Source organism: Tinamus guttatus, unplaced genomic scaffold (genome assembly GCF_059628265.1).
Source record: "Tinamus guttatus ecotype Peru unplaced genomic scaffold, ASM5962826v1 Tinamus_guttatus_pri_ptg000301l, whole genome shotgun sequence".
NCBI lineage: Eukaryota > Metazoa > Chordata > Aves > Tinamiformes > Tinamidae > Tinamus > Tinamus guttatus.
This window is the reverse complement of record NW_028288835.1, coordinates 3,831,910-3,856,571: the sequence shown is the minus strand read 5'-3', so window position 1 is coordinate 3,856,571 and position 24,662 is coordinate 3,831,910. Positions and strand designations below refer to the sequence as shown.

The 24,662-nt window shown below is 40.2% G+C and overlaps 1 protein-coding gene across 1 annotated transcript in view; it reads left to right on the top strand.

Moving 5' to 3' along the window:
- The first annotated feature begins 16,147 nt into the window (after nt 1-16,147).
- The window catches only part of SPOCK3 (SPARC (osteonectin), cwcv and kazal like domains proteoglycan 3), a 165,782-nt gene continuing 157,267 nt past the window's right edge, over nt 16,148-24,662 (top strand). Inside the window, exon 1 of the mRNA XM_088528129.1 lies at nt 16,148-16,334. Coding sequence (XP_088384255.1) covers nt 16,158-16,334 — 177 coding nt within the window. The 5' untranslated portion in view covers nt 16,148-16,157. The remainder of the gene's footprint in view (nt 16,335-24,662) is intronic.

The window sequence follows — 24,662 nt, the reverse complement described above, 5'->3', positions numbered from 1 at the left end:
TTTGGTGAGTTTAGGGTTTGCTGGCATGGGTGGAAAATTCAGATGTTGCCGCCTTCAGCCTCTCAGGAACCATAGTCTTATCACCAGGAATGCCAAGTTCTCAAGTAGTACTGAACTACTCTAGAGAAAATATACTGATTAAGCTTTTACTTACTTATTTCTGATTTTTGAATGATAATATCTCCTGGTTATTTTGGTGATTTTTCTTGCAGTAGGGTTTTATAGATTCACTTGTTGCAAAATAACGTGGCTAATCAGGAAATGGCATAAATGACAAAAATATGATAGGAGCCTTGCATCAGGCTTAATACATCTTTGGAGATGAAATCAGCCTTTAGAAGTACTTGTGACTTTTTGTGTTTTCTGAGTTACATTCACAGTATGAAAGGAGAGAACCACTGAAATGTGCTGTCCTGATGGTTTCTGCATGACTCGTCCAGCAATATATGCCCATTAGAGAGAAATAATTGATTCATTTTTTCTAATATTAGAATCATGTCATGAACTAGTCCCTCCAGAAGAAAGAGTAATCACAAAAAAAACTAGATGTTGCCATGAAACCATCCTTTAGTAATAATTATTAATTCAGAAATTAGTAATAGATTTTAGTCTTAAATTACTCTCACCCTTGCCTACAAATATCCTATACTCCTAAATGTCACTGAATGTGAATTCTATATAACCATAATATCGCCCGGTAGTAGCTGTAATAGAACAGCACTAAGTCCTCCCTTAGCTGTGTGTTACCTGTATGTACATGGCAAATAAAGTGAAGGAACAACCAGATACAGGTGGCTTCTCAAGTTACCTGATATTTCCAGTGAAAAGGTGGTTGTTACCGTGGAAATAAAATGCGCTGCCTAGCTGCTCTACTCACCTAAACAGCCCACCAGAGAGGGAGCGACAGAAAGCCCTGCAGAGCGCAAGGAACCCAGCAATGGGCACCAAACACCCTTTAATTGTAAAACACGTGGGGTGAATAGCCCAACACTGTTACTTTACTTTCCAGCTTTCTGTGTCTATTGGGTTTATCAGTACATTTCTGAAACAGAGAAGGAACCCTGCTGCCTGTGTGGGACCTACATTTGAGAGAAGAACAAGAGTGAAGAGCAGGTGAAGAGAGGGCAGGCACAGAAATACCTACCCGTTTGGTGGCAGTTTCTCTTGAGGAGAACACTTTTGATCACAAAGGAAATCAAATGAATGATATAGATCCACATGTGCTGCTGTTACCTCTTTACTGGCAGAATTCCTCAGTGCAGACAGGGCCACAAAGAGATCTTTCCAGTTTATATATATATATATGTATATACATATATATATATGATAGAAAAAACAACACTGAAAGTGGTTTTCTTTGACACAGAGAGCAGCAAAATTGTACGTACAGTGTTTTATTGAATTGCATGTTTTTCAAACAATTAATGACTTCTTCTCCCAAGAAGCAGATGGCATAGCATAGAATTTGCTTAAACATGAAATGGCAATTGAAAGCAATTTCTCTCCAATCTCCTTGCCTTTGCGTTTCAGTCTGTGCTTCAGTCTGCCAGAACAATATGAGACTTTGTGAGGTTATCTTAAGAGCAAACAGGATCCTACTTGTCCTTAAGTTTCCTTACAAAAGATAAAGTCATGCTTTTTCCACCTACTCGATGAGCTGGCATTAGGGCACACTATTCCCAAGTGCCTTTGGTCACTTGTACAATGCAAGAAGAGGAAACGTGCCCTTCGTTTCCCCACTCTGCCTCAAGAATATCAAATTTCACAGTGAGTTGCTAAGACAGTGATAAAATATCCAAGAAGTTTTCATGGTCCTCAAAAACAACTCTTTCTGCAGAGGTCACAAAATGCAGAACATTGGCTACAAGAAGGGTGAAATTTATTCTTGCTGCATGAAGTATTCTCGATTTTGCCTTTGGCAACACACAGAGAGAATTTTCAAGAAGCTCCATTAGATTGTTTAAAAACCAGACTCTGCTTCTGTGAGCACAACATTCGTTTTCACATACCAGGAATAACTGTGCTATTTTTGAAGTAGAGCATATATGTAAATACATATTTTTTAAGCTTTTACATTTTTCTTTCTTGCCAGTAAGAGAACGCAGCAGCTCAAATGGGTAATGCTGAATTTAGCCTCTGGGTGTTCTGGTGCATTGTGAAGTACCTAAACAACAGGCCCCATCCGCAGCAAGCACAGCGCAGCCCCTGGAAGCGGAGTCAGTCCTATAGGAAGCCACTGGGAATACAGTCGGATGGGGTGGACCTGGCCTCCTCCACTGAGGTCCAGCAGCGTGGGCCTCTTGCTGAATGTGCTGGGTTGCTTTAGCCAACCCTTCCTTGGTCCGGTGGCTAGCAGGAGGCAGCAACGTGCTGAGGAAGGGGAAAGCTGTGTTTGGTGGCTTAGAAGATGCTAGCGTGATATATTGCAAGGCAAACACCCATCTTGCATGTGTGAGGCATAAAAATGGACAGGGAGCTGTTTCTTCCACAGCTGGACAGAAGAGATGTTTACAACAGCCTTTTTTGGTCTACTTGGCTGAGGGGGGCTTAGAAGAAAGACCCTGAATGTGGTGCTTCCACCATGTATTGTCATGCAGCTCTAGCACAGTCAACAAGGAGTAATTATTGGAATTGTTTGCCTAGTTGGCTCAAGTACAGATTTTAAAGGATTTGCAAATGCCCATTTAAAATTAGGGCTGTGATGCAGGGTTTTGTTAGAACAATGTTAGAGGATTTTAATAAAAAAATTAACACGCTAGCAGTAGCATTCACAGCTTATAAAGAGTAGTCATAATTAATTTTTGTGTTTTAAGGAGCTGAGTGCAAGCTTGCTGTTTAATCCCCTGCTATATCCAAATATTAGCACTGTTTTCTGAGTGGCAGAGGGAGTAATGCGGCTGTTTTCTTGGCTGGGTGAATTGGCTTGTGATCTTGAAATATCCTGAGCTGCACAGGAGCTATAAACACTGCTGATGAGGAAGTTTTGTGCATGTTTTTGCAGCATTTGTGTTTGCTGGCAGAGTGACATAGGATCCCATTGCACTTGTCAGTGTATCTCTGAGCCAGGCTGCCTCTCTGGGAAGAATTTCCCCCCACGCTGCCTCCTTTGCGCTGTCAGAATCATGACACGTGTGAATTTGCCTTTTGTTTCTCTGAATGAGGATTGATGCTGAAGAATGAAGTCCTTTTTGCTTGTATCTTTTGCACAAAACATTACCTGTAGGAAAGAGTAGTAAAGTCTGTTCAATAGTTTTGACAAAAAAGGACCCGCTAGCAGCAGCGGTAGCGGTGTCCCCCCGTGTCCCCATGAGCAGGAGGAGGCAGGTAGCCCCCCGGGCCATGCGCGTGCACGTGGATCTGCTCCTCCTCGCTAGGCCTGCGCCTCCCTCGCAAAGCCGGGCTTTCCAGGTGCCTGCTGCACAACTGCACGTGTTTTCCAGGTGCCCTGAGCAGGCGGTGGTGCCACTGGGTTGTTTATGGCACGTGTGAGTCATCTCATTGGATTGCCAGAAAGGCTTAAGATAGTCGTGAGGCTTTAAAAGTTACCAGAATCAGGAGTTCCTTGTAGACGCCAAGAGTCATAGTGTAAGAAGCGAACAAGCAAAAAGACCCTGCTGCAAAGTAGTGTTCATCTCAATTGCTAATAATTTAAACAAAAGAGGAATGGAGGGAAGAAAAAAAAAAACTTGCTAGGACCATGTGCAAGTAGGGGAATCAGATTTTAAAGGTGTAAGTTGAAATACTACATCCTAAGGCTAAGGGGGGAAAAAAGTGATTTTCAGTATCGCTAGGGGGCAGTCCTCTCCTAAAGACACTAGGAAAAAGGCAAAGGCGGAACATTCCTATAAATAGATTTTCTCACTCAGACGTTAGGAACATGTACATGGATCTATTTAAAGAGTTTCCTGTGTTTCTAGAAATAAATGCTAAAAGGTAGAAATAAGTTGGTAATTAACTTCTTATCACATTCTTTGAACTTGTGAATCTTTGACTAAATTCAATTTTAACAAGTGGAATTTAGAGATTTTGCTTTCTCTTTAAAAGGGATGAATGTTTCCTGAGGAACCAGAGTGTTTAATGTATTCTCCTTGATTTCTTGTCAGTTCATGAAGATTTTTATTAAATATCTAAAGAGTTCAATAGATGCTCCGTTAAGACATCCCATAGATGTCAGGTGCTTAATCTTCGTTGTCAGTTTGTAATCATTAAGTTAACATTAGTTAATCCTTCCCCTCTCTCGTGCATTGAAGAAATATAGCATTTACTATTCTTTGGGTTAAAAGTATAAAAGATAAAAGCTTCCTAAATATTCAGTGTATGTTCAATCTCAAATATTAGCCAGGATTCTTCAGACCTTTAGCAAAATATGTCTCTTGCTTCCCTGCAAGTGCCTTCACACTATATATAGGGCTACACAACGTAATTTCCAGCTGTTTAAAGCAGTTTGTATTGGAAGAGATGTGATAAGGATCAGGCAAAGGGAGATATGAAAGGAAAGAGGAAGGATCTGCCATTGCCCCAAAACGGGACTGCTGACACCATAAAACATGAGAGAATATTATAAGTCAAAACCAATGGATTTCGGGGTTTTTTTTTCTTTTTTGAGTGTAGTTAGCTATAACCTCTTAGCAAAAATCAGGGTTTTTTTTTAATTACCTAATTATTCTTGTAATTCTATACCTATAATTCATAGTGCAATATTCTCATTCTGGGACTCCACAGTTTTTAAAATAGCATCAAACATGAAGTCAGTGTAACCCCATAGCTCACTGAAGTTGCTATTACAGGGCACATGCAGAAGAGTTTGACCTTTTTTTAGGATTAGGATAACAGTCACTTTAATAAATATATATACTTATATGTTCCACAGGCAGGAAAAATACAGTGAGCAAGTTATGGAAAATAATTTTTTTAAACAAGTTTATTAGTAAGAGGAGAGTATTAATTGCATGCTCTGCAACTGCCTGTCTTTTTGTATTATCTGTGTACATGGCCTAGGATCAAGGATAATCTGATTTCAACATAATTTCAAGTCTTTAGTGATTAGTGCAGACTTCTGGTGTACTTAATGTGAGCTGGTATGTATCGATCAATGCAATCTAATCATTTAATGCGCTGTGTGGCCACTATAATTTGCTTCTGTCACTCTAATTTTCAGAATAATTTCTGAGACATGCCAAGGTGAAAATTTCCTACACGTAACCTATACGACACTGTCGAAAAAGTCTATGCTGTGTCTAGCAAAATATTTCCTGTCAGCAGAGCTTCCATTTTCCTTTGAGAACTAATGTTTGAAAATAAAGCAGCTAACCTCGATGCTAATAGGATTGTTACAGCTTGATGTCGGATGTTAGCAGGTCTCGTGTTGTTGACTCACCGCTGTTTCCCGGCCTTGCGCAGCTGCGCGGTCCCCAGCAGCGCTCCGGAGGAAAGCGCTGGGCTTGGGGGACCAAAGGGGAAGGATCGGGCTGGATCGAGAAAGGGGGTGCTCCTCTTCCTAACCATATAAAGAGAACTTCAGTTTTAGTCAAAGATCTTCTGACTAAAACTCTTCTTATTCCATGTTAAAAATTATTTGAGAGAGATCCTGGCAATTAGAAACAGATGGTTCTTTGATGGAGTTTTTCTGGGAAGCAGGAGCTTGGATGCTATGTGGTATTTTGGAAAATGGGTTCATTAATTTCCTACAGTTTCCTACAGTCTGGCTGCATTTGTATACTTTAATGAATGCAGTATAGTTTCTCCTTCCAAGGTGTTGGTAGTTTGGGGTTGGGTTCTCGGAGATGCTGACAGTCAGCAGCTGAACTCTCCCTTAGCTCTCCCTTTTGTTCCTAGCTCTCCCTTTGGCTGCTGAGTGGATGAATCAGGATAGCATGTGAAAATTGAACTGCTGTTAGAGAGTCCAGAGCTGCTGCTTGAACAAGCGAGTAAAAATGATTCTAGTAGGATCATTTTTCTCTCTCTTATGTTTCAGTGTTATTTTGGTGTTTGGGGGGACTATGCTGGGTATAAGAGGCTTCTCTGAACTGCAAGCAGGCTCCTTGGGATGTGTTCAGGAGCTTAGAAAAGGCCCTCTAGGCTGCTGATTTGATCTAGGATGTAGGGAAAGTCTGTGGTCTGACTGACCAAAGGGAAAAGGTAGTTTGAGGTCCTTAGAGTTTATCTTGCTGACATGAAATACGGATATTAAAAAAAAAAACACACACAACGAAAAAACATACAGAGAGCTATGGTACTCTAATGCATTGGTATGGTTAAGATGGTTTGAGGTGAGTTACTATCATGGTAAAAGGATGAAAAGACTCTTAAAAACACATCTGTGATCCTCATTCTAGATTAGAACACTTGAACCGGACTGTTGAACCTGCGTCTTGACTAATCCAGTTAAACGTATCTAGATTAAAGGTCTATTTTCTTCTATGTGGAAAAAAATCCCAAAATTTAGTAATTCATCTGTTTTTTTGTTTTGTTTTTCAGTTTTCCATCGTGACTCTGGATTTTCTTTAAAGACAGCATTTGTTTTTAAGGATTTTTTGAAGGCAGAAGCAGGATTGGAGATAGTTTATTATGAATTATGGTTTTGCACATGGATTCGCACAAATTTTGAAGCTGTGGTCATTTGCTTTACCCACCCACATTAATAATCCACCTATTAAATGTTAGTTACTGTGTGTTCTTATTCCCAAACTGTATGTGCATGGCTATTTGGCAGAGTTCTGTGTAGGAGAAGTGGTTTGCTAAAAGAGTGTGAAAAGCTGCCACCTCAAGGGGATTTAGATTTGAGATTGGATTTATGGTAATTCTTCCAGTCGTATCTTGTGCCCTTTCAGCCAGATCATCCTAAAGGAAAATCATCATTATTTGAAGGGCATGCAAGTTTCTAACAGATTCATAAAAGGTTTTCTGGACTCCTCATTATGTGTAAACTTTCTTTTCTTTCACATCTGCTTTCATGTCTAATCTAGATGAAAAATCAATGTCCTAAATCTTTTTGCAGAGTCAATACATTAAAAGTAGCTCTTTGTTTTGTTGTTTTTGATATTCTCGAATTCAAATGTTAATTTTGGTGCCATTTAATGTGACTATTCTGAATTTGGGTCGATCACATTGCGCCTCCTGGCATCCCTCAGTTACTTCTTTCCTGTCTGTAAGCGCCTTGTGTTTCTGCTCTTCCTTAGGTCCTGCCTGGATGGCTGCGTCGCTGTGGGTTCCCGGGCAGCCTCTGTGGTGGAACTGCAAGTCATCGTGGTCACCTCCAAGGTGTAGACACACGGCTGGTCCACAGAGACTGGCACCCGGGCGAGCTTAGATTAATGGGCTTTGAAGTCCTGGAGCTACAGATTGCAGCTGATTAACGCAGACCAAGGCAGAAACTTATCCTTTGGTTGCTTTTGACAAAATGGAACCTTTCCGTTTGTGTTGAATCAAGTGATTAATTTTGATTTTGGTCTGTGAAAATCCATACTGTATGGGGAGAATTAGCGTCTCACAGGAAGAAATAATTTGCAGAAACATTTTCCAAATTACTGAACTGCATTAGTGTGCTCTATGGCTGGGTCTTCCTTTCCTCGATTGCCTACGTGTTTTGCTGTTTTGATGTTCTTGTTTGTTTTGGGTTTTTTGTTTGTTTGTTTGTTTTGGAAATCCTTGTTTCTGAATTTTCTTGTATCAAGGATGCTGAAATGTTGAAAATAGTAATAAAAATGACCATAAAGCAAAATATTATTTTAGTCCCTAGACACCCTGACAGAGATGAGCTGCCAATTGTGAGCTATTGCTGCCAATTCAAAACGAGCAAGTGACCAGCTCAGTGCAGATATATTTGGCTGAACATCCCACTGATTCACAAATTTGTACCAATCTGCTCACGATCGCTTCATCTGCCCTAGTAACCTGGAAGGCTAAGTGGCAGAGCATGAACCTTTGCCTACAGCTGTGCTGTTTGTGTTGCATGCTTCTTGTTTTAGCTCAGTTCTTTGTAATTAAGAAGGATGGAAGGAAGAAAGAGATGGAATGGAAACTGTAAGTAAAAGAGAAGTTAGATTTTTATATTCTGAAAATGAATTAGAAGGAAGAGTGACTCTGACAACAAATGAAAGAAAGATCAGAAAGATAGAGGTATGTTTAATAAATGATATTTCTGTTAACAGTTCCTTTCATATGGTTTTGAAGGAGAAAAATAAGTTAGCAAAGTAAGACCATGTAGTTATGAAATATCTTACAAAGATGTAGAAATAGAGCAAATGAATAGATGTAGTCTGTGATCTGATTATAAAAGCTAGTAAGATTGCTCTTATCCTGAGGAAGTGCAGATTGCTTTAATACTTACGTTTGCTCCAAAATCTAAAACGATAATTGCACAAAGTTTTGTTTGTTTTTAGGTTATGTCTGTGTCGAGAAGCCTTCGTACTCCCAATCAAAATCGTAGTAAGCTTTGTGGCAGAGTTCTACAGTGATGCGTGCAGTCTTCAAGATGAGCGTTAGGTTGTTCTAAGTGGGCGATGCTCAGGGGTCTCTCACCTAGAACATGAACGTGGCAGCACTGTGGCTAGCTAATGCCACCATTTAATGCATCAACTTGCAGCTGGTCGGTTCAGTCAATCGGTCAGCACTGCAAGGTCAAAGACTGAGGAAAGCAAAGCTTCTGGGGAAGGCCTTTGCACTGGTGTCGGTGAAAGAGGGGGGCAAGACAGTGCTTACTGTCTTGCTTACAGCAATCAGCGAAGCTTTTGCTCTTCTGAAGACTTTGCTTTCCTTAAATCTTTATGCTAGCTGAAATTGGAAAGATTTCCATCTCTTGGAGACATAAAATTAGATCAGATTATCAACTCTTAATATTTTGCAGTTTCCCATCTCTGCTCTCCAAAAATGTGCATCTCCTTTATTATTCTTAGAAGCATTTTCACAAAGAACAGTGTTTTTTCAGAAATGAAATCCTATATGAACATTTTTTGATGTTATCGGAATTTTCTGGTTTTTCTGGAATGTTCTGTAACGTTCTTAGTGATGTATTAATGACTTCATTATATGTGTGTCATAATATGGGTTATATTTGAAAGGTATGGCTATATCCAACATATCTGAATGTGTTGCGTCTGGTGCTGACATTGGTGCCCTAAAATATGAACTGACATAAAGCAGAATATTTTTTTTCTATTTCATAAATTTGATCAAAATCTAGTTTAATTAAATCCTACCATTATGTTTGTATTTTGATAAAATAGAAAAGAACCTCCTCCTCCCCGCCCCCCCCCAAAAAAACACAAAAAAATAGAAAGCAGGATCCTGCAAAATGTTGGAAAAAAAAATAGAGACATTTTAATGCTGCATTACTATCTCTCGTCATTAAATCATTGTCCTGCTTGTCACATTACATATAGGCCACATCTATTGTTAAGAGAGATATCCAAGAATTTTAAGAGCCCTGTCTCCTGGAAATAAGATGTAAAAGCAGACAATGGTTCTTGGTCGGGGATGGTGAAAAGAGATTAATTAGCATGCCAGAAGGACTTTAGTGAAGATGAGGAGTCTACGATGGGGCTGAACATCTCCAGCTGTGCAGAAGGAAAAAGAGGTAAATGAAGAAGCAAAAAGGACCCCTACCTGTTTAATCAACAGCAGTAATGAGAATAATTCATGTATTTATCAAACTGTATGATGAACAGGCATTTCTTAAGAGATGCTGGTGATCTCTTGAATGAGGAAAAAAAAAATTAGGAGAGCTCATTTCTGAGTAGGTCAGAGAGGATAAAATTGGGGGCGGGGGGGAAAGCACCCTTATCTGGGCGCATGCATACGTAGCATGCATTCTTAATTTTGTTTACATTCCTGTTCACAAGACCAAAAATCTCATCTGTATAGTACTTGTCTGGCTTGGGATTTGTCAACAAGAGGATGAAGTAATGAAGAGGATGATGTAAAGAAATTCTAGTTTCACTCTCACTAGAAACAATTACCCGGGTGAGTTTTACTATTTTGCTATGCACCATTTGCTATGGTGTGGCTCATTCCAGTTTCTTCTTCCAAGCAAAATTATTCTCATAACCTTTTTTTCCCCCACCAAAACCCATATTGAAATAAGATCGCCCAGTGATAGTACATTTTCACAGTGTAGCTTCCTCCACAGTTCCTCTGGTTGAACATGATGTTAACACAAATAATTCCCCCAAAATTGTCACCAGAAGATGTGGGCTAGCAGGAAACTTTCATCAGGCTCTCTGGACCCTTGCTGCAGATCCAGCTGATTTTCTTTGCTTATTCTTTTGCTTCTCACTTTTGCCTGAGGATGAGACACATGTGCATGGAGGACCTTCTGCAGACACATACCTCAGAAACTAAATGAGGTATGAATTTGACCTATTCCCTTAAACTTGTGAGACTCAGTTACAGAAAATTGAGAAGTATTTATTTTTTCTTCTTGGGGCTTGAAGGAACAGAATTACACAACTGAAGAAAACAGTCATATAGCTGATAATATGTAAAATCATAATGAAAAAGATTATGTCCTGAATGATAAAGTATATAGAGTAGAATGGAGAAAATACAGTGGCAATTGAGCCATTCTGCTCCATGGAGAACCCTAGTTCACAAATGGTCTGATCTGAGTATTAAGAAATACATTTTGACAAGAATTCAAAACTCATGTTAGCAATCTCTGCATCCCACCCAACTGCTGAAGTACTTCTATTGAGATTCATGGTGTGAGATGTTTGAAGCACACAAAGTTAAACTGACTACCCAGCATGTTTGGTGCTTGAGTGGAGTCAGTTCTGAAAATCCAGCCTCAGCTATTGATGCTGAGTACTTCTGCATATGGCCCATCTACATAAGCAAAGTAGTGAGAGATATTTGAACTAGGAAGGTGTTTTTTAAAGACAATTGTGAGTAACTCTCAAAGTCTTTAACATTCGTGACTTTAACATCACTTTAGTTCCAAGGGCCCGTCCATCTGATGCTGTTCTACTTTGTTCACTGAAGATCTAGTGCATAAAATGTTCCTTTAAAAGGAACCTGGTCTGGGACCAGGGCAGAGTGGCAGCTGGAATCTGTGCCAGATCTTCCCCTGGGAAGGCAGAGAAGAATCTGTTTTTATGGAGCTACTGAGAACAGCTGCATGAGAAGAATCTGCAGTTTATAGTGAGTGAACTGCATCTAAAAAGATGTGAGTCAGGCATACAGCATCAAGGTCAAGAAACTGCTTGTTATTTAGGGTATCAAATTTTAACATAAATTGCTCACTGGATATGAGAATTTTGAAATTAAATTTCTTGAACATCAGGAAATAAAAAAAAAATAGTTAATTTCCTTCCTAGAGATATATCTTTAACTTGGCATGACAATAACTGAAAATATTCGTTAGTTAAAGTGAAAACGAAGATTTCCTATCTCTGCAAGATATAAACATTGCTGAGCTTAGTGTGTAGCTTGTGTTACACCCAAGGTCAGATCCTTCTGTCATGAAAAGCGTTGGATGAAGAAGAACTCAAACGCCATGACATTCTTCATATTCTGTAGACTTCCGCTCCAGACTTTGTCCGTGTGAACGCCTGGCACGTCTGGTGTGGCAGTGGGGCTGTGCAGAGTGGCAGAAAGATGAGATGTCAGTTAGAGATGTCATGCCAATAAGAAGCTGGTGTGTTTCTTGTTGTATCAGTCTGTTCTCTTTTTCAGAACTCAGCTTGTGGGGACTGTAGACCTGTCTTGAGGTTATCTTCTGCCCTAATCCAGGGCAAGCCTGTTTATCAACGCTTTGATTAGTATATGACCTGTCAACAGGCATAGATGGATGTGTGCTTAATGCTAATCACCTGAGCTCCTCTGTGCTCTGGATCCTTGTTGGTCTTTTTGGCTGTGCAGAGATGTTTAGCAGTCTAATGGCATTTGCTAAAAAATGAAGTCTCTGAGGATCTCTGAGCATCTCAGAACAGTAACCCCACAGGGTAAAGCACTAGGGATTAAATTGCAAAAATAGCAGAAGAATGGGGAAAGTCATAGAAGACCAAATCTTTTAAACTGTGAAGTCTTTATTGGCCTGAAGTGGAAGATGAGTGTCAGAATGATTTCTAGGGATGGGTATTTCAAAACAGGTCAAGAGACAAAATCAAGGGGAAACCAAGACTGGGCTGGCAAAAGACATCAAGCTTAATAAGAAATCATTATGAAAGTTGCATATCTTAATAGATAGATGTTAAAAGAAAGAAAAGCACTGTTAGTGGAGAAGGAAAGTGGTAAACAGAGTAAACTGTAAGGCAGTGCTAGTATTTAAAACCTATGGCAAGTAACTGATTATTTCAACTGTTATAGCAATGACAAGGAAAATGAAGGGCCTTATCTAAGATGATTAAAATCATCACATTTTTTACAGAAATTACAAACACAATTCTTACAGTCAGTTATGATCTTTGTTTTTGAAATATTTACAAAATTGTTTGAAATAACTTTAGAATTATTAGCAGCTGTTTTGGAGAAACTGAGGAGAACAGGTAGAGCATCAGAAGACTGGAAAAGTGTAAATGGAAAAATGAAAAAGGGTTTAAAAAAAAAGAAAGAAAAAAAAAAGGAAGCTTCAAAATGAGAATAGGTTGAAGAGGAACCAATTAAACTCATTTCCTAGAAAATATAGGAATGAATAATGCAGTGCACTATTTCTAAACATCTAAACATGTGTAAGATAACAAAAAGATGAGTAGCAGGCAGCATGGATTTAACACAACAAATCATATCAAGTTACACTGATTTTTTTCTGTGAAATAATAGTTCTGCTCTATTCATTCAGAAGACATAAACACAGTATTCTAATGTTATAGACACTGAAGGTGACATGTGGCCCAAAACCAGAGATTGAACAAAATAATAAAATGAACAGAGGTCTCAAAGCCATGGCATACAGTTGATAAAAAATATGATTTAAAATGTAACATACAGAGGAAATGCAGTTTATGATATATAAAAGAGTGCTGAAAAGAGGAAGATAGTGATCTGTTCTTATTTATTGTGTAAAGGAGAGAACTTTTAAGCTTAAGCTGCAACAAGAAAGATTCCTGTTACATGCTGGAAACATTTGCACTGTTTCACATTCAGGTGACAGTCTCTGGCGTGGATTGAGTGTGAGTGTCCATCGCTGGCACACGCAGCTGAGGGTGTCTCTGCTGTCTGTTCAGATGGGCACTTGTCAGGAGTGACACAGGCTCCTGAGGCCAAAGGGGTGGCTGCATGTTCCCCTGGGGGTTTCCTCCTACTTTATTTGTCTATGTTTTTATCTGCAAGGGCTGTGTTATATTTGTGTAAGCTTAGCTCTGTGCTTCATGCTCTCCCCTGAACATATATTTCATGCGCAGGAATGGAGTTAAAGCATTTCAGAGACACAGGGCATATAAATTCTTTTTATTTCCTAATATTTCCTAATAATATTTTTTAGCATGTCCCCTCCCTTTCATCATCAACTTAAACATATTAACTTTTCTTCCAGTACACGTTTGCCTCTATTATGTAATTCCAACAGCCTTTCATGTAAGATACGCGGATACATACATACGTGCTTAAATGTATATCCTCTCTTTTTACCTTCTCTTCATCCTTTTCCATAGACAGCATCCATGTTGTTTACAACTGTCTTGTAACTATCTACCTATTTATCTACCTGTCTACCAACTATGCCATCATCTGCTTGCAGATGTTAGCTGGTCAGAGGTAAAGCGACCTGAATGACTTTAAACGATGAAGCCTTTATTTTTGAAAAATCTGGAAAAAATGAAAAATTTGAAAATCAATCATTTTAAATTTTCTGTTTTGTGCCCTTGGAATTGAAAGAAGGAGTCTCTATAATGATGATTATTAATGGCAATGTATCTTAGGTAGACAATGACGAAAAGGGCTGTTACTCAGAGTTTCCATGATCTCAGTTTAAAACTATGTACCAGTTGACATTGTTACTACAAAAATCCTGGATTCCCTGCCTTAAGATGCTATTGTTAAGCACATCAATATGTAACAATACAGATACATTATCTGTAAGAAATGCACTTATATTTAAAATTAAGAATGATTCTCAAGATGCATAAATTCAGTCTTTGAAGAGGGTTGAAATTACTGAGAGAAAAAAGAAAATTTCTTAGTTTTATACTTTAAAAATGCGATTTCAATCAAGCATCCTTTTTTTTTTGTGTGTGTGTGTGTGTGTGTGGTCTAATAAATGGAATTACCAACTTGTATAAAGCCCTTGACCAGAATGAGGCGCTTAAACCAATTATGTGGAGATCAGAGTGCTTAAAATTATGAGGAATGCATTTAAAATTATTAAATGTCTCAAATAGCCTGGTTCAGGCAAAGTTACATGTAATTGATCATTTAGTCTGTGTCGTCAGTAGAAACTGCAGACATAGGTGTGAAAGATCATGTTTTAGATGAATAGCTGTGAAACTTTTGTAAACTGGAAAGCATATCAGAGCTCCTTTTGCTGAGGTTTTTTTACTGATACAAATCCCAGATTCTTTATTTCCCTACACTTCATTTTCAATTACAGAAAGATGCACCATAACTTGGAGTACTGAATAATATGATCACATCTGAAAATGTGGAACGCAGATGAAGCAGAAACAAAACAGATTATCCTTGATACTGGATAAGTGGAGCCACAAACCTTGAAATCGAAATGCTTTTTCAAAAGTTTTAACAGTTGATTCTTAGCAAAAGAGATCATTCAGCTACACAGAGAAATTTCTTCTGGGCTAAAGGGCAAAGGGATTTGTAGAAAATTAAAATTAGGATTGACAAACCCAAACTGAGTTGACAGGAAATGATTGTATAAGAGACTGAGCCTGTGAGCCCTCTTGAGAATAAACATGACTGGTTTTATTGACTGGTTATTAGCTTCTGTAAAGTCACCCTTTGAGTTTTGTGAGTCATGTATTACAGAGTATGGTACCCCAATAGACAGATAGCATTTTCAGAGTTGGGCACATAATCCTAATCCAGTATCATTTTCTGTGCCTAGCAGACTGGTCTAACGATTCGGTAATACTGGTTGAGGAAATGAATGATATGGATTACATAGTGTAAGAGGCTGCTTAGTGGATTTACTTGGTAGTTCACTGACTGCCTATGGTTATGGTTTGTGAGAAACTCAAAACTTTCTATGATCAGCCGTAATCCTTGATTTGTTTGTCTTTTTGCATTAAGTTGCGCTCTCCTGCTGACCAGATCTGAGTTTCTTTTGCTGGACTTAGCACCCATTTTAATTCTGAAAGTAGCTCTTATTTTTTATCCTGGAAATTACTTTCAGATACTGAACCAGGAGTGTTATGATCTCTTAACATACTAAAGAGAATCTGAAAGGCAGTGCATGTTCCTCAAGTCTAGGGAATAAAGTCATATTAGAACATTAAGTGGATTAGGTGGCACCTAGGACTGAGCGAGCCTTCCTGGAGTGGAAGTTGAGCTACTCCTGCACCTTGCTCTTTTCTGAATTAAATTTAACCAATTTAGAAAGATAGGAGCTGGGTGTCAGCAGAGGCTTTTAAGTTAACATACAGCTGCTGTGGAGAAAAAAAAAAAAAAGAAAGGCAGCAGGATGGGGAACAAATGCACAATCCTCGCAGGGGGTCTCACACGGCAGCTTTAGGATGCGCGGAGCCGCCTCGGTCAGTGCCGAGCCTCACCTGCAGTGCGGCGCTGCCAGAGCTGCTCCCAGCCGAACGCTGTGGGATCAGGAGGGCGGCGGCAAGCGCCGCTTTCCCGGGTGGGCTGCGCGGCGCGGACGGAGGAGCCCCTCCCTGGGCGGGCCGTTGGGGCCGTTAGGGCCGTTGGAGCCGTTGGGCGGGCGGGGCGGCGCGGCGCGCGGGGGCGGGGCGCGGGCGGGGCGGCGCGGGGCGCGGGCCGCGCGGCTGCAGACGGCGGCGCGCGCGGGGAGGGAGCGGGCCGCCTTTCCGGCCGCGGCGAGCAGCGCTCGGGGGCTTGCGGCAAGGTGACGGGCTGGGCAGCTCCGCGTCCCGCCTTCCTTCCTTCCCCCGCGCATCTCTTCGCATTTCGCTTCCATTCCCCCCACCTTGCGCTTCCGCACCCGCTGCCCCGTTTCGGGCGGGCGCGGGGCGCCGTTGCCCCCGCGGCCGCTCGCTGCCGCGCGCGTGACCCCCGCGTTGTGTCTCCCTCCTGTCGCGCAGATGCTCCCGGCGGCGGCAGCCTTCGCGTGCGTGTGCGCGGCAGCCTGGTGCAGCCCGGCGCTGGCGGCGGCCACCGGCGGCAGGGCGGACAGCGGCAATTTCCTGGACGACAAGCAATGGCTCACCACCGTCTCGCAGTACGACAAGGAGGTCGGGCAGTGGAACAAATTCCGAGACGTAAGTTGAAGCCCCGCACGCCGCCCGGCTCCCCCGCGGCTCGCTTCGCTGAGGGCGTCGTTGACGCAGCGAGGGCTCCAGTTCTTTATTTATTTATATTACTTTATTTATTCATTCATTTGAATTCCCAGCGGTGTCTCCGCGGCGGGGCGCGAAATGCCGGCGGAGGGAACGACGGGGTGGGGGTGGCCCCGGTCCCGCTGTGTCCCCGGCTCGGAGCGGCCGGCACCGAGCGGTGTCCCCAGGCGACCTGCGCTGGGGGAGCCCGTTCTCGCCCTGCGGAGCGCCCGTCTTGAAGAGGCAGCGGGGATGAGCCGTGGGGTGCGTTTGTCCTTCCTCCTCCTCCTCGCCGTTTCTCGCCGCCGGCGGGCGCCGCTTGCCCCCGCAACGGCCGTTGGGGCGCGGGGGGCGGCCGTTGGGGCGCCGTCGTGGCCGTTGCGGCGCCGTCGCGGCCGTTGGGGCTCCCCGCGCCGCTGTCCGGGGTGGCCCCGGGCGGGCGCTACAAGCCCGGCCCGAGCCCCATGAGGCCACCGGAGGAGCCCCCGTCCCCGGCGGCTCTTGCTGCGCTGCCCCCAGGCGCCCGCCTGGCCCGGGGGTCCTTACAAGTTTAGTCGAGCCCAGGCCGTTTTCCAAAAGTGCTTTGCGCTTCTTTGTGACCGCTTCTTTGTCACCCTTCTCCGCGATTTCTCCAGCGTCCTCAGATGTTGCTGTTATAAACAAGTTGCCGCTTCCCTTGCTCTTCTAGCACAGCCGCGCTGCTCACTGGGTTTCTTTGATTTTGCGTCAAGTGCTGGTTGGGTTTGCAACTTGAGGAGCAACAGGTTTCTCAAGCTACCGCTTGGCCATGACTGTGGCTCGCTGCAGCGAGCTGAGTACGCGGCTCTGAGAAACCTGTTTTTGCTGAGGGAGTCATAATGTACTTGTGACTGGATGTGTTTTTCTAGCTTTATGTATATTTTTCGTGTGGGATGCAAACTTGGCTATTTGTGTTAGGTAACTAAGAAATAAGAGTTACTGTTGCGGTTGTGGGGAAATGTGTTTTCACAACATTTGCTACTAAACAGTGTAATTTTGAGTGTTTGAGAAGACTCAAATGCAATCTTCAGGCATTTTCATTTGCTTTGAGTAGCTTTAAAAACTCGCCTTTGTGTGAAAAGCAGTTTAATGTGGCATACTTTGGAGCTTGTTGTGTTTTTACAGAATTACGCAGCAATACGTAAATGGTTAGGGTGCAGTCATCTTGGTATTTTCCGGTAACAGCCCTGCATCATTGATGCTTTATAATTGAGCAAGCCATTTATTTAAGGAGTACCCTGCAAGGCTATAGAAACTAAGTGGTGGCTAATGTTTGTCTCTTGGGTGCCCATTGAGATATTCTGTAATATTGGATATTAGCCAGATAATTTATTCTGTGACAAGTAGGTGTCCCTGAGGGATTTGAGAGTGACTGCTCCGAGGAAGCACTTCATGCTATTCTTTTGAGGCATTTTACAGATATGCTGGCTTATTTATTTCACCCCGTTTAGGCTTAGGTTCAGTGAAGATTCTGCTTGTGTTTCTTGTGCAGGATGCTTTCTATTTTATTGATTGTACTCACTTGGAATATTTATTGATGGTGCTAATGTTTCTTAAGACTCTCTCTTTAAAGTGCGGATGATTTTCAGTAATTCATAAGATATGACTGTAGTAAAATTAATAATTTTGGATTAACCTACCTGCACAAGAATGTTTTAGAAAAATATTTTTGCTTGTAATTCTTAAATTGCTCCTTAAATATAACACAGTAGAGATGTATAAAATAGTATGAGATTAATAAAATACTCAGTAAATTTGCTTGCATGACTCATTTGTTGGTTTTGAAATTATGATTAAAGATTTAATTAGTGATTCATATTCTACCTCCTGCCAAGGTACAGCACAAATGCATTTTAAACATATCTAGTGGTAACTGTCTTGTGAAGTTAAAATCCAAGTAAAAGTATGCAAGGCCTCTGTTTATAATTTAATTCTCTGTTCTCAGAGTAGCATATTTTCTGTGGACTTAGAATACCCTACAGATGTATGGTGAGATGGAAATCTGGTGTGAAAAGAAGTATTTAAAGGCTTAACTTAAGACTTAGCTGACAAGACTGATTAATGTGGGAGATAATGACCCTGACTTCTGGCTCATTGGCTCAGTTGCGTGGAGTTTCAGATCACAGTGCGAAAGAACGTAGTCGTCCTGAAAGGGCATCTCTACAACCTGAAGTAGAATATCCTCTTTATTTAAGAAACAAGCAAACCCCTCTTAGCATGCTCTAAAGCGTTGGATTTGTCAGTAAAGGTTATCATTAACATGGAAATATTGGAAGACAACTTTTCAGGAGGAAAAGGAAAAATTTTGTGCAGGAAAAATTGTAACTAATACCATTTGAAATATCTTGATCGTTCTGATAAATCTGTTGAAAATGGTGAAACAGGTCTAGGCAAGAGCTTTACCTTTCTTGGCCTTAATGTTGAAGAGCGGGAATAGGTTGCATGTTAAAGGCTGCTTTCTTGCATCTGGGAAGCTTTTTCTTGTGCAGAAGTTGGGAATGATCTCTTTGTTAAAGATGAAACTTCAAAAAGGATGCATGTTCTTCGTGTGAAATATGAGCTCTCTCCAACTCTAATGTGCAAGGCAAACATTTGGGTTGATGTACGAGGACGTCTACTCTTGCCCCTAACGGGTGGGAAGGTGTCTTTACCGCAGCCTGCATCCCACAACTGTCCCACTGCTGAGTAGCTGCAGCCAACATGCTTGTCCCTGGATAAGGGAGCCTTGGGGTCTACTAGTGCTTTGCAAGCCGTGTAGTTGGGCTCCTTCACAGCTAGTGATGTACGAGGCTGACCTAGCTTGTGCCTCAATACCTCGTATTTATCTTGTGCCTGGGAACTGAAGATAGATGCTAAGTTGGGGATATCTTCTTCATCATAATTGATTATATTTAGGGTACTTTGTGCTTAAGAGATCATCTATGATGGTTGTAGTGATACTTTATAAAGATATATATATATATATATATACATACAAGCTGCATTGTCTACAATGAAGAATATTCCTTTAAAAATGTAAATGGGTAATGGTATTACATCTATGCTCTCCTAATTATCTTAAATCTGATATATCAAATATTCAGTACTCATAATGATGTAAGTCTGTAGAGGAAAACGAAATATAGGAATACTTTATTCTCTCTGTGTCTTGATTCCAAATAATGGTCTTATTCATAATTCTAAAGCAAAATGTAGGGGCTTTCTTATTTATAATCACTTTGTCATTTTATGGTGTCTTTGCAATTAGACAAAATTTCACACAACTATAATTATCAGTTGTCTATATGTATTCATTAAGAAGACTTTGTACTTTAGGTGCTAAAGTAAGGGAAGTTATTCGTGAACTGACTTGCTTATTAGTGATTTTTTGTGTCATTTGAAAGAGGTGGTAATTTAAACAATTCTTGTATTTGTGGATTTAAGATGGTTTAGGAACTTTAGTGGAAGATATTTATAGTGCACAAATCAATTCAACACAACTCAGCTGTAGTGCGTAGCATAGTGTTATGAAGTGGTATGCTCAGCTGATCAATATTATCATTTACATCATACCACAATGCTACTATCATCATACCATATTAATAAAAGTTGTCAAAGGTAAAGGAGGTAGGAGAGAAGTTTGGTAATTGACCTTAAAACCTATCAGTTATGAATGGGAAATGTACACTCTTAGTATTATGTCTTACTCTGTTACATTCTGACGTGTTCTTAACTTGACCACCAAATGTTTTCCTACCCAGAACATCTAACAAGTTTGGGCAACTCATATTTACCCCTCAAATGAGAGGCTTTGGAAGATAAGTGAAAAAACATATATATTCTTTTGCTATTGGTAAAATCTGTCCTGGAAAAGAGAAAACAAATGCTATGTGTCCATACCAATTTGCTAACTGTCAGCATTTGTTGTTCTGGAGCTTTGTCTTTTTTTTTGCTTCCCGGTCCCCACACAACCTGGTGTTTTTTTTTTTTTAACTGCTCTGAGCAGGACATCTCTTAGTATAACCAAGAAAGGCAAAGGGCATTTTAAAGAATGATTTCATCAAAAAACCTTTCTGCATTTTTCTATGGTCACCATGCAAATACCAGGAGCATTTTCTTGTTTCCAGAATGGAGAACTGGTAACCGTATTTGATGAGGAGAAAGTTTGTGTTTGACAGGCTCTTTGGTATGTGCTGGAATCCCTCATAGCTTGCAGAGACCTTAGATTTTAAGAGGAACTAGGGATCAGTAATTTTAGTCTAAATGAATAAAGTTTTTATTTTGTTGAAGACTGAGCAGCTTGTATAAAGCTAGAGGATGTGGTCTGCAAGTTTGCATTGAAGGTGCTGGTGAGAAGGGGGTGGCCTCAAACACGGACCTGCAGAGTGACGGCCACCTGAGGGGCCTCCCTCCTGTATCAGCAGCATCACATTTATCCGGCCCTCGCAGATCAGAACGATGCACCTGGGTTAGGTCAGCGGTAACATGAAGGTGGTTAGACCAAGTGCGTAGTACATGCTGGGCCCTTTATTTGATCAGGGAAAAGTGAAAGTCAAATTACACTGGCCCCCTGATAAAGTTACTGTTCTAATAAAAAAGAAATTTCCCCAAGAAACTTCTGCCAGAAGACTGCTGCAGTAATAAAATATTTTTCTCCTATGTGGTCCAAAAGGCTCCAATTTGGCCAAATACTGACCCTCACTTTTCTTTCAGTGTGCACAGGGATTAGTATTATTTATATATTAGCTGTGAGTGTAGGGTTGCGTTGCAGGTTTGTTTTTTTTTCTTTTTCAGCTCTACTTTTGTCTATGACTTTTTTTCTTACTGCCTTTCTTTTCTTGAACTTTCCAGTCTGTCTGTAGAAAGAGAATGTTTTATCTGCCCTTAATAGCACTGTACCTTTAGTATAGAATATGTCATTATTCAAAAAAACTAGTTCCTTTAAAAATATACATTGCTGAACTTTGTTGCGAAGCTAGCTATAGTTAAGTGACAGACCTGGATGAGAGGATTTTTTTATAAGTTTAAATAGGTCTTGAAAAGTAGTTTTGATGCCTCCGAAATGCCTAGGCCTGAAGTATAGCCAGCAGCCATTTGTGATCCAAGCGTGAGCTTGTGCTCGAAAAGTGAAGGTTTGCATATAATATGTAGGCCACGTATATATGTACGTGGTAGAAGGAAAAGAAATGCATAAAAGGATTATGAAGCTTCTTTAGAGAAAGCCAGCTTCTAGGAACAGATAGTGCAGACTCCCTCAGTTAACATATTATACCTGTCAAAACTGGTTCGTTAGGTTTATTTGTCCTATCCTTCCGATAGTTTCTTACGATGGTTCAGTGTAAATAAAGCTTCTTTCCATACTAGCGGCTAGGGTAGGTCTTTGATTTCTGCTTTTTGTTAGAGAATTTGAACATTTCCATTTTTTTCTGAAATGTCTATGCAGAACAAGGAGGGAAAACAAAACAATTTCTTCCTTAGATTGTCCTGGTCGGTTAAGCAAGGGTAGAAGATAAGTGCGAATAAAAGCTTCAAGGGCCCTTTTGGACAAAGGCATTGGAGCTCACTCCATGGCATTCCAGTTGGTTATTGGATCACTCTTGGTTGGATACTCTGAAGCTGGCTACTTATTATTTTTTTCCCATTACTTTTGCAATCTTGGTTGTATTTTGAAACCTAGGATATCTAGTGGAAACAATGAGCATTTTGTAGCCACAGCTATAGTAACTACTTGTGAAACGAAATTGATAAACAAAGAGTTGGCAACCTTTTTAAACTGTGAAATATAATGATTTTTTCCCTTTTCCTATTTTTAATTAATTTAAAGGAAATTTTAGATGTCTGAATTCTTCACTACTCTTTAAATGAAAATGGCAAGTTCTTAACTCTCTCTTGGAAGGTATTATCTTTGAAGCTCTTTATAGAGCTAACCTTTAGGAGTTAAGTGTACTGTAATATACTTTTCTTTAGATTGGCCTCATAATCTAAAGTAAAGCTGATAATTTTTTTTCATCTTATCTTTATCTCCTTTCCCTGAAGAATAATCTTTATTTTATTTCCTGTAGCTTGTTTGGTGGACATGGATATCTAGTCTTCTCTTGTCTTACCAACAAATCTTATTGAGATTGACTCTAACCATCTGTACTTATTATAGTGTAGTATAAATAGCTGTGTAATGCACTAATAGGTGGCAGCACTAACAGAAACTGCCTGGGCTGTTTTGCTTTACAAACAGAAAGAGATGATGTCTGGAGCTATAGGGTGTATTAGAGAGATCATATATAGAAATTGGTGAAATGAGTGGAAATAGAATATCAATTTACACAAACATTATCAATTCTTTTCTTTTTTTTCCCCCTTCCTCAATCTCTGTGTCTCAATCTCATAACCATTGAAGCATTTGAAATAACTAGCTACAGAAAGAAAAAATAATAGTGAGAATTAATTTGTTTTCAGGTCTTGGCCAGTTTTCTAACTTAACTGTTTCCTTTAAATAGGCAATTAAATTTAATAGCTTTTTTCTTTTTTTTTTTTTTTTTTTTCCCCCAAGAGGTGCTGAGTGCCCACAATTTCCATTCACAAAATAAGGAAGGAAATCTCTGAACAGTTGGCTATTTTTTGGCACCCAACTTAAGAACCATTCCTAAGCTTGGGGAAATTTCAAGCATAAGGGTGCTTTTATTCTAACTAAGGGGTTTATGTGTTTTTCCTATCAGTATGTGAAAGGCAATTGCTAGTAAAACAGCTTCACCTTTGCTTTATGGATATTTTTCTAGCATGGACCTTTCACAGAACTGTGCCATTGAATTTACAACAATATTTTATTACTGTATATAGGTTTTTAAATGAACATACCTGAATTAATTAATAAACTTAGATGAACAGCTTTTTAAAATCAGTATTTGTTGTTTCACTTTGGCTATGCTGTGTGTTAAAATCTTATTTGCCTGGGACTCAAATATTATGAAGGTAATGCTAGTAACCAACATACCACATGTTATTGTTTGATTTGTTTAATTCTTGTTGTTTTCATATTTCTTGAACTTTAATTACAGAAAGAGATATTTGTGGCTAGTAAAATCAGTGCAGAAAGCTTCACTCAGCGTCCATACCTAGTTTGAATGACCTTTAATTAAATGGCCTTGTTAGTTTTTTTGATTAGTTTTACTATTGTTTTCCCATTTCATTTCATTCATCTCATTTCTTGCTGATAGATTACAGTACTGAGGATTACTATAGGAACTAATCATTTACCTAAGAAATATTGCACAGTTTGGGGGGGAAAAAGCTGGTATGGGAGGCAAGGAGAGTTGCCAGGAAATTCTAACCCATTAGACCCATGACGAAGTTTAAAGATTTCAATGAAGATGTGATTTCACTGCTACCTTGTCATCTTGACATTCAGCTACTTTAAGGGGATACAATAAAAGAATAGATTTCAAGAATGCAAATCATCCAAACTGTGGTATTAACCACTTCCAAAGAGTGTGCCCTTGATGCATTGCTATTAAAGGCTATCCAATGCTTGACATTTTTCTGGAGAATCATAGAATCATTATGATTGGAAAAGACCTTCAAATTGAGTCCAACCACGAGCCCATCAACACCAGGCCTGTTAAGCCATGTCCCTAAGCGCCTCATCTACATGTTTGCACCACTTCCTTGGGAAGTCTGTTCCGATGCTTGACTGCACTTTCCATGTAGAAAGTATTCCTAATATCTAACTTCAACCTCCCCCAATATTCTTGTGAACTTTTTTTTTCTTTTCTTCTTTTTTGAGACATGTGTAACCATCGAGGCGAAGGAGACTGGTCAGTTGGCAGCTTGTTCAGTATCTCTCTAATAAAGTCTGCAAGCGGTCACAAGTTTTATGTACGGACTTTGGTCAGATTTGGGAGCTTTATGTGAAAATCGGGGAGGTCTTCATATTCATGAAATTTGAGGCTAAAAGGGACTGTTGTATTTAATAATTTGTTTGACTGTAGGTCTTTAACTTTTGTTCTGGCAGTTCTATCCTTATCCTGATTATATTACACCCAAAAATACTAGTTGGGCAAAAACATTTGAGGTTTCAAAAGCCTGAATTGCTTGCCACAGGCATAGATTAAGAAAACTTGGTCTCTGAGGGCTGCTATGTCAGTGAATTAATTAGGTGAGATTCCCAGATGCTTTAGGCAGCAAATCTGCGATGTTTTGCAGCAGAATAAGGAAGAACACCATGTGAGTTCATGTCAATCGGATCTGGAGGTTTTCCTGCTTTAGCTAAAGTACGTCAAT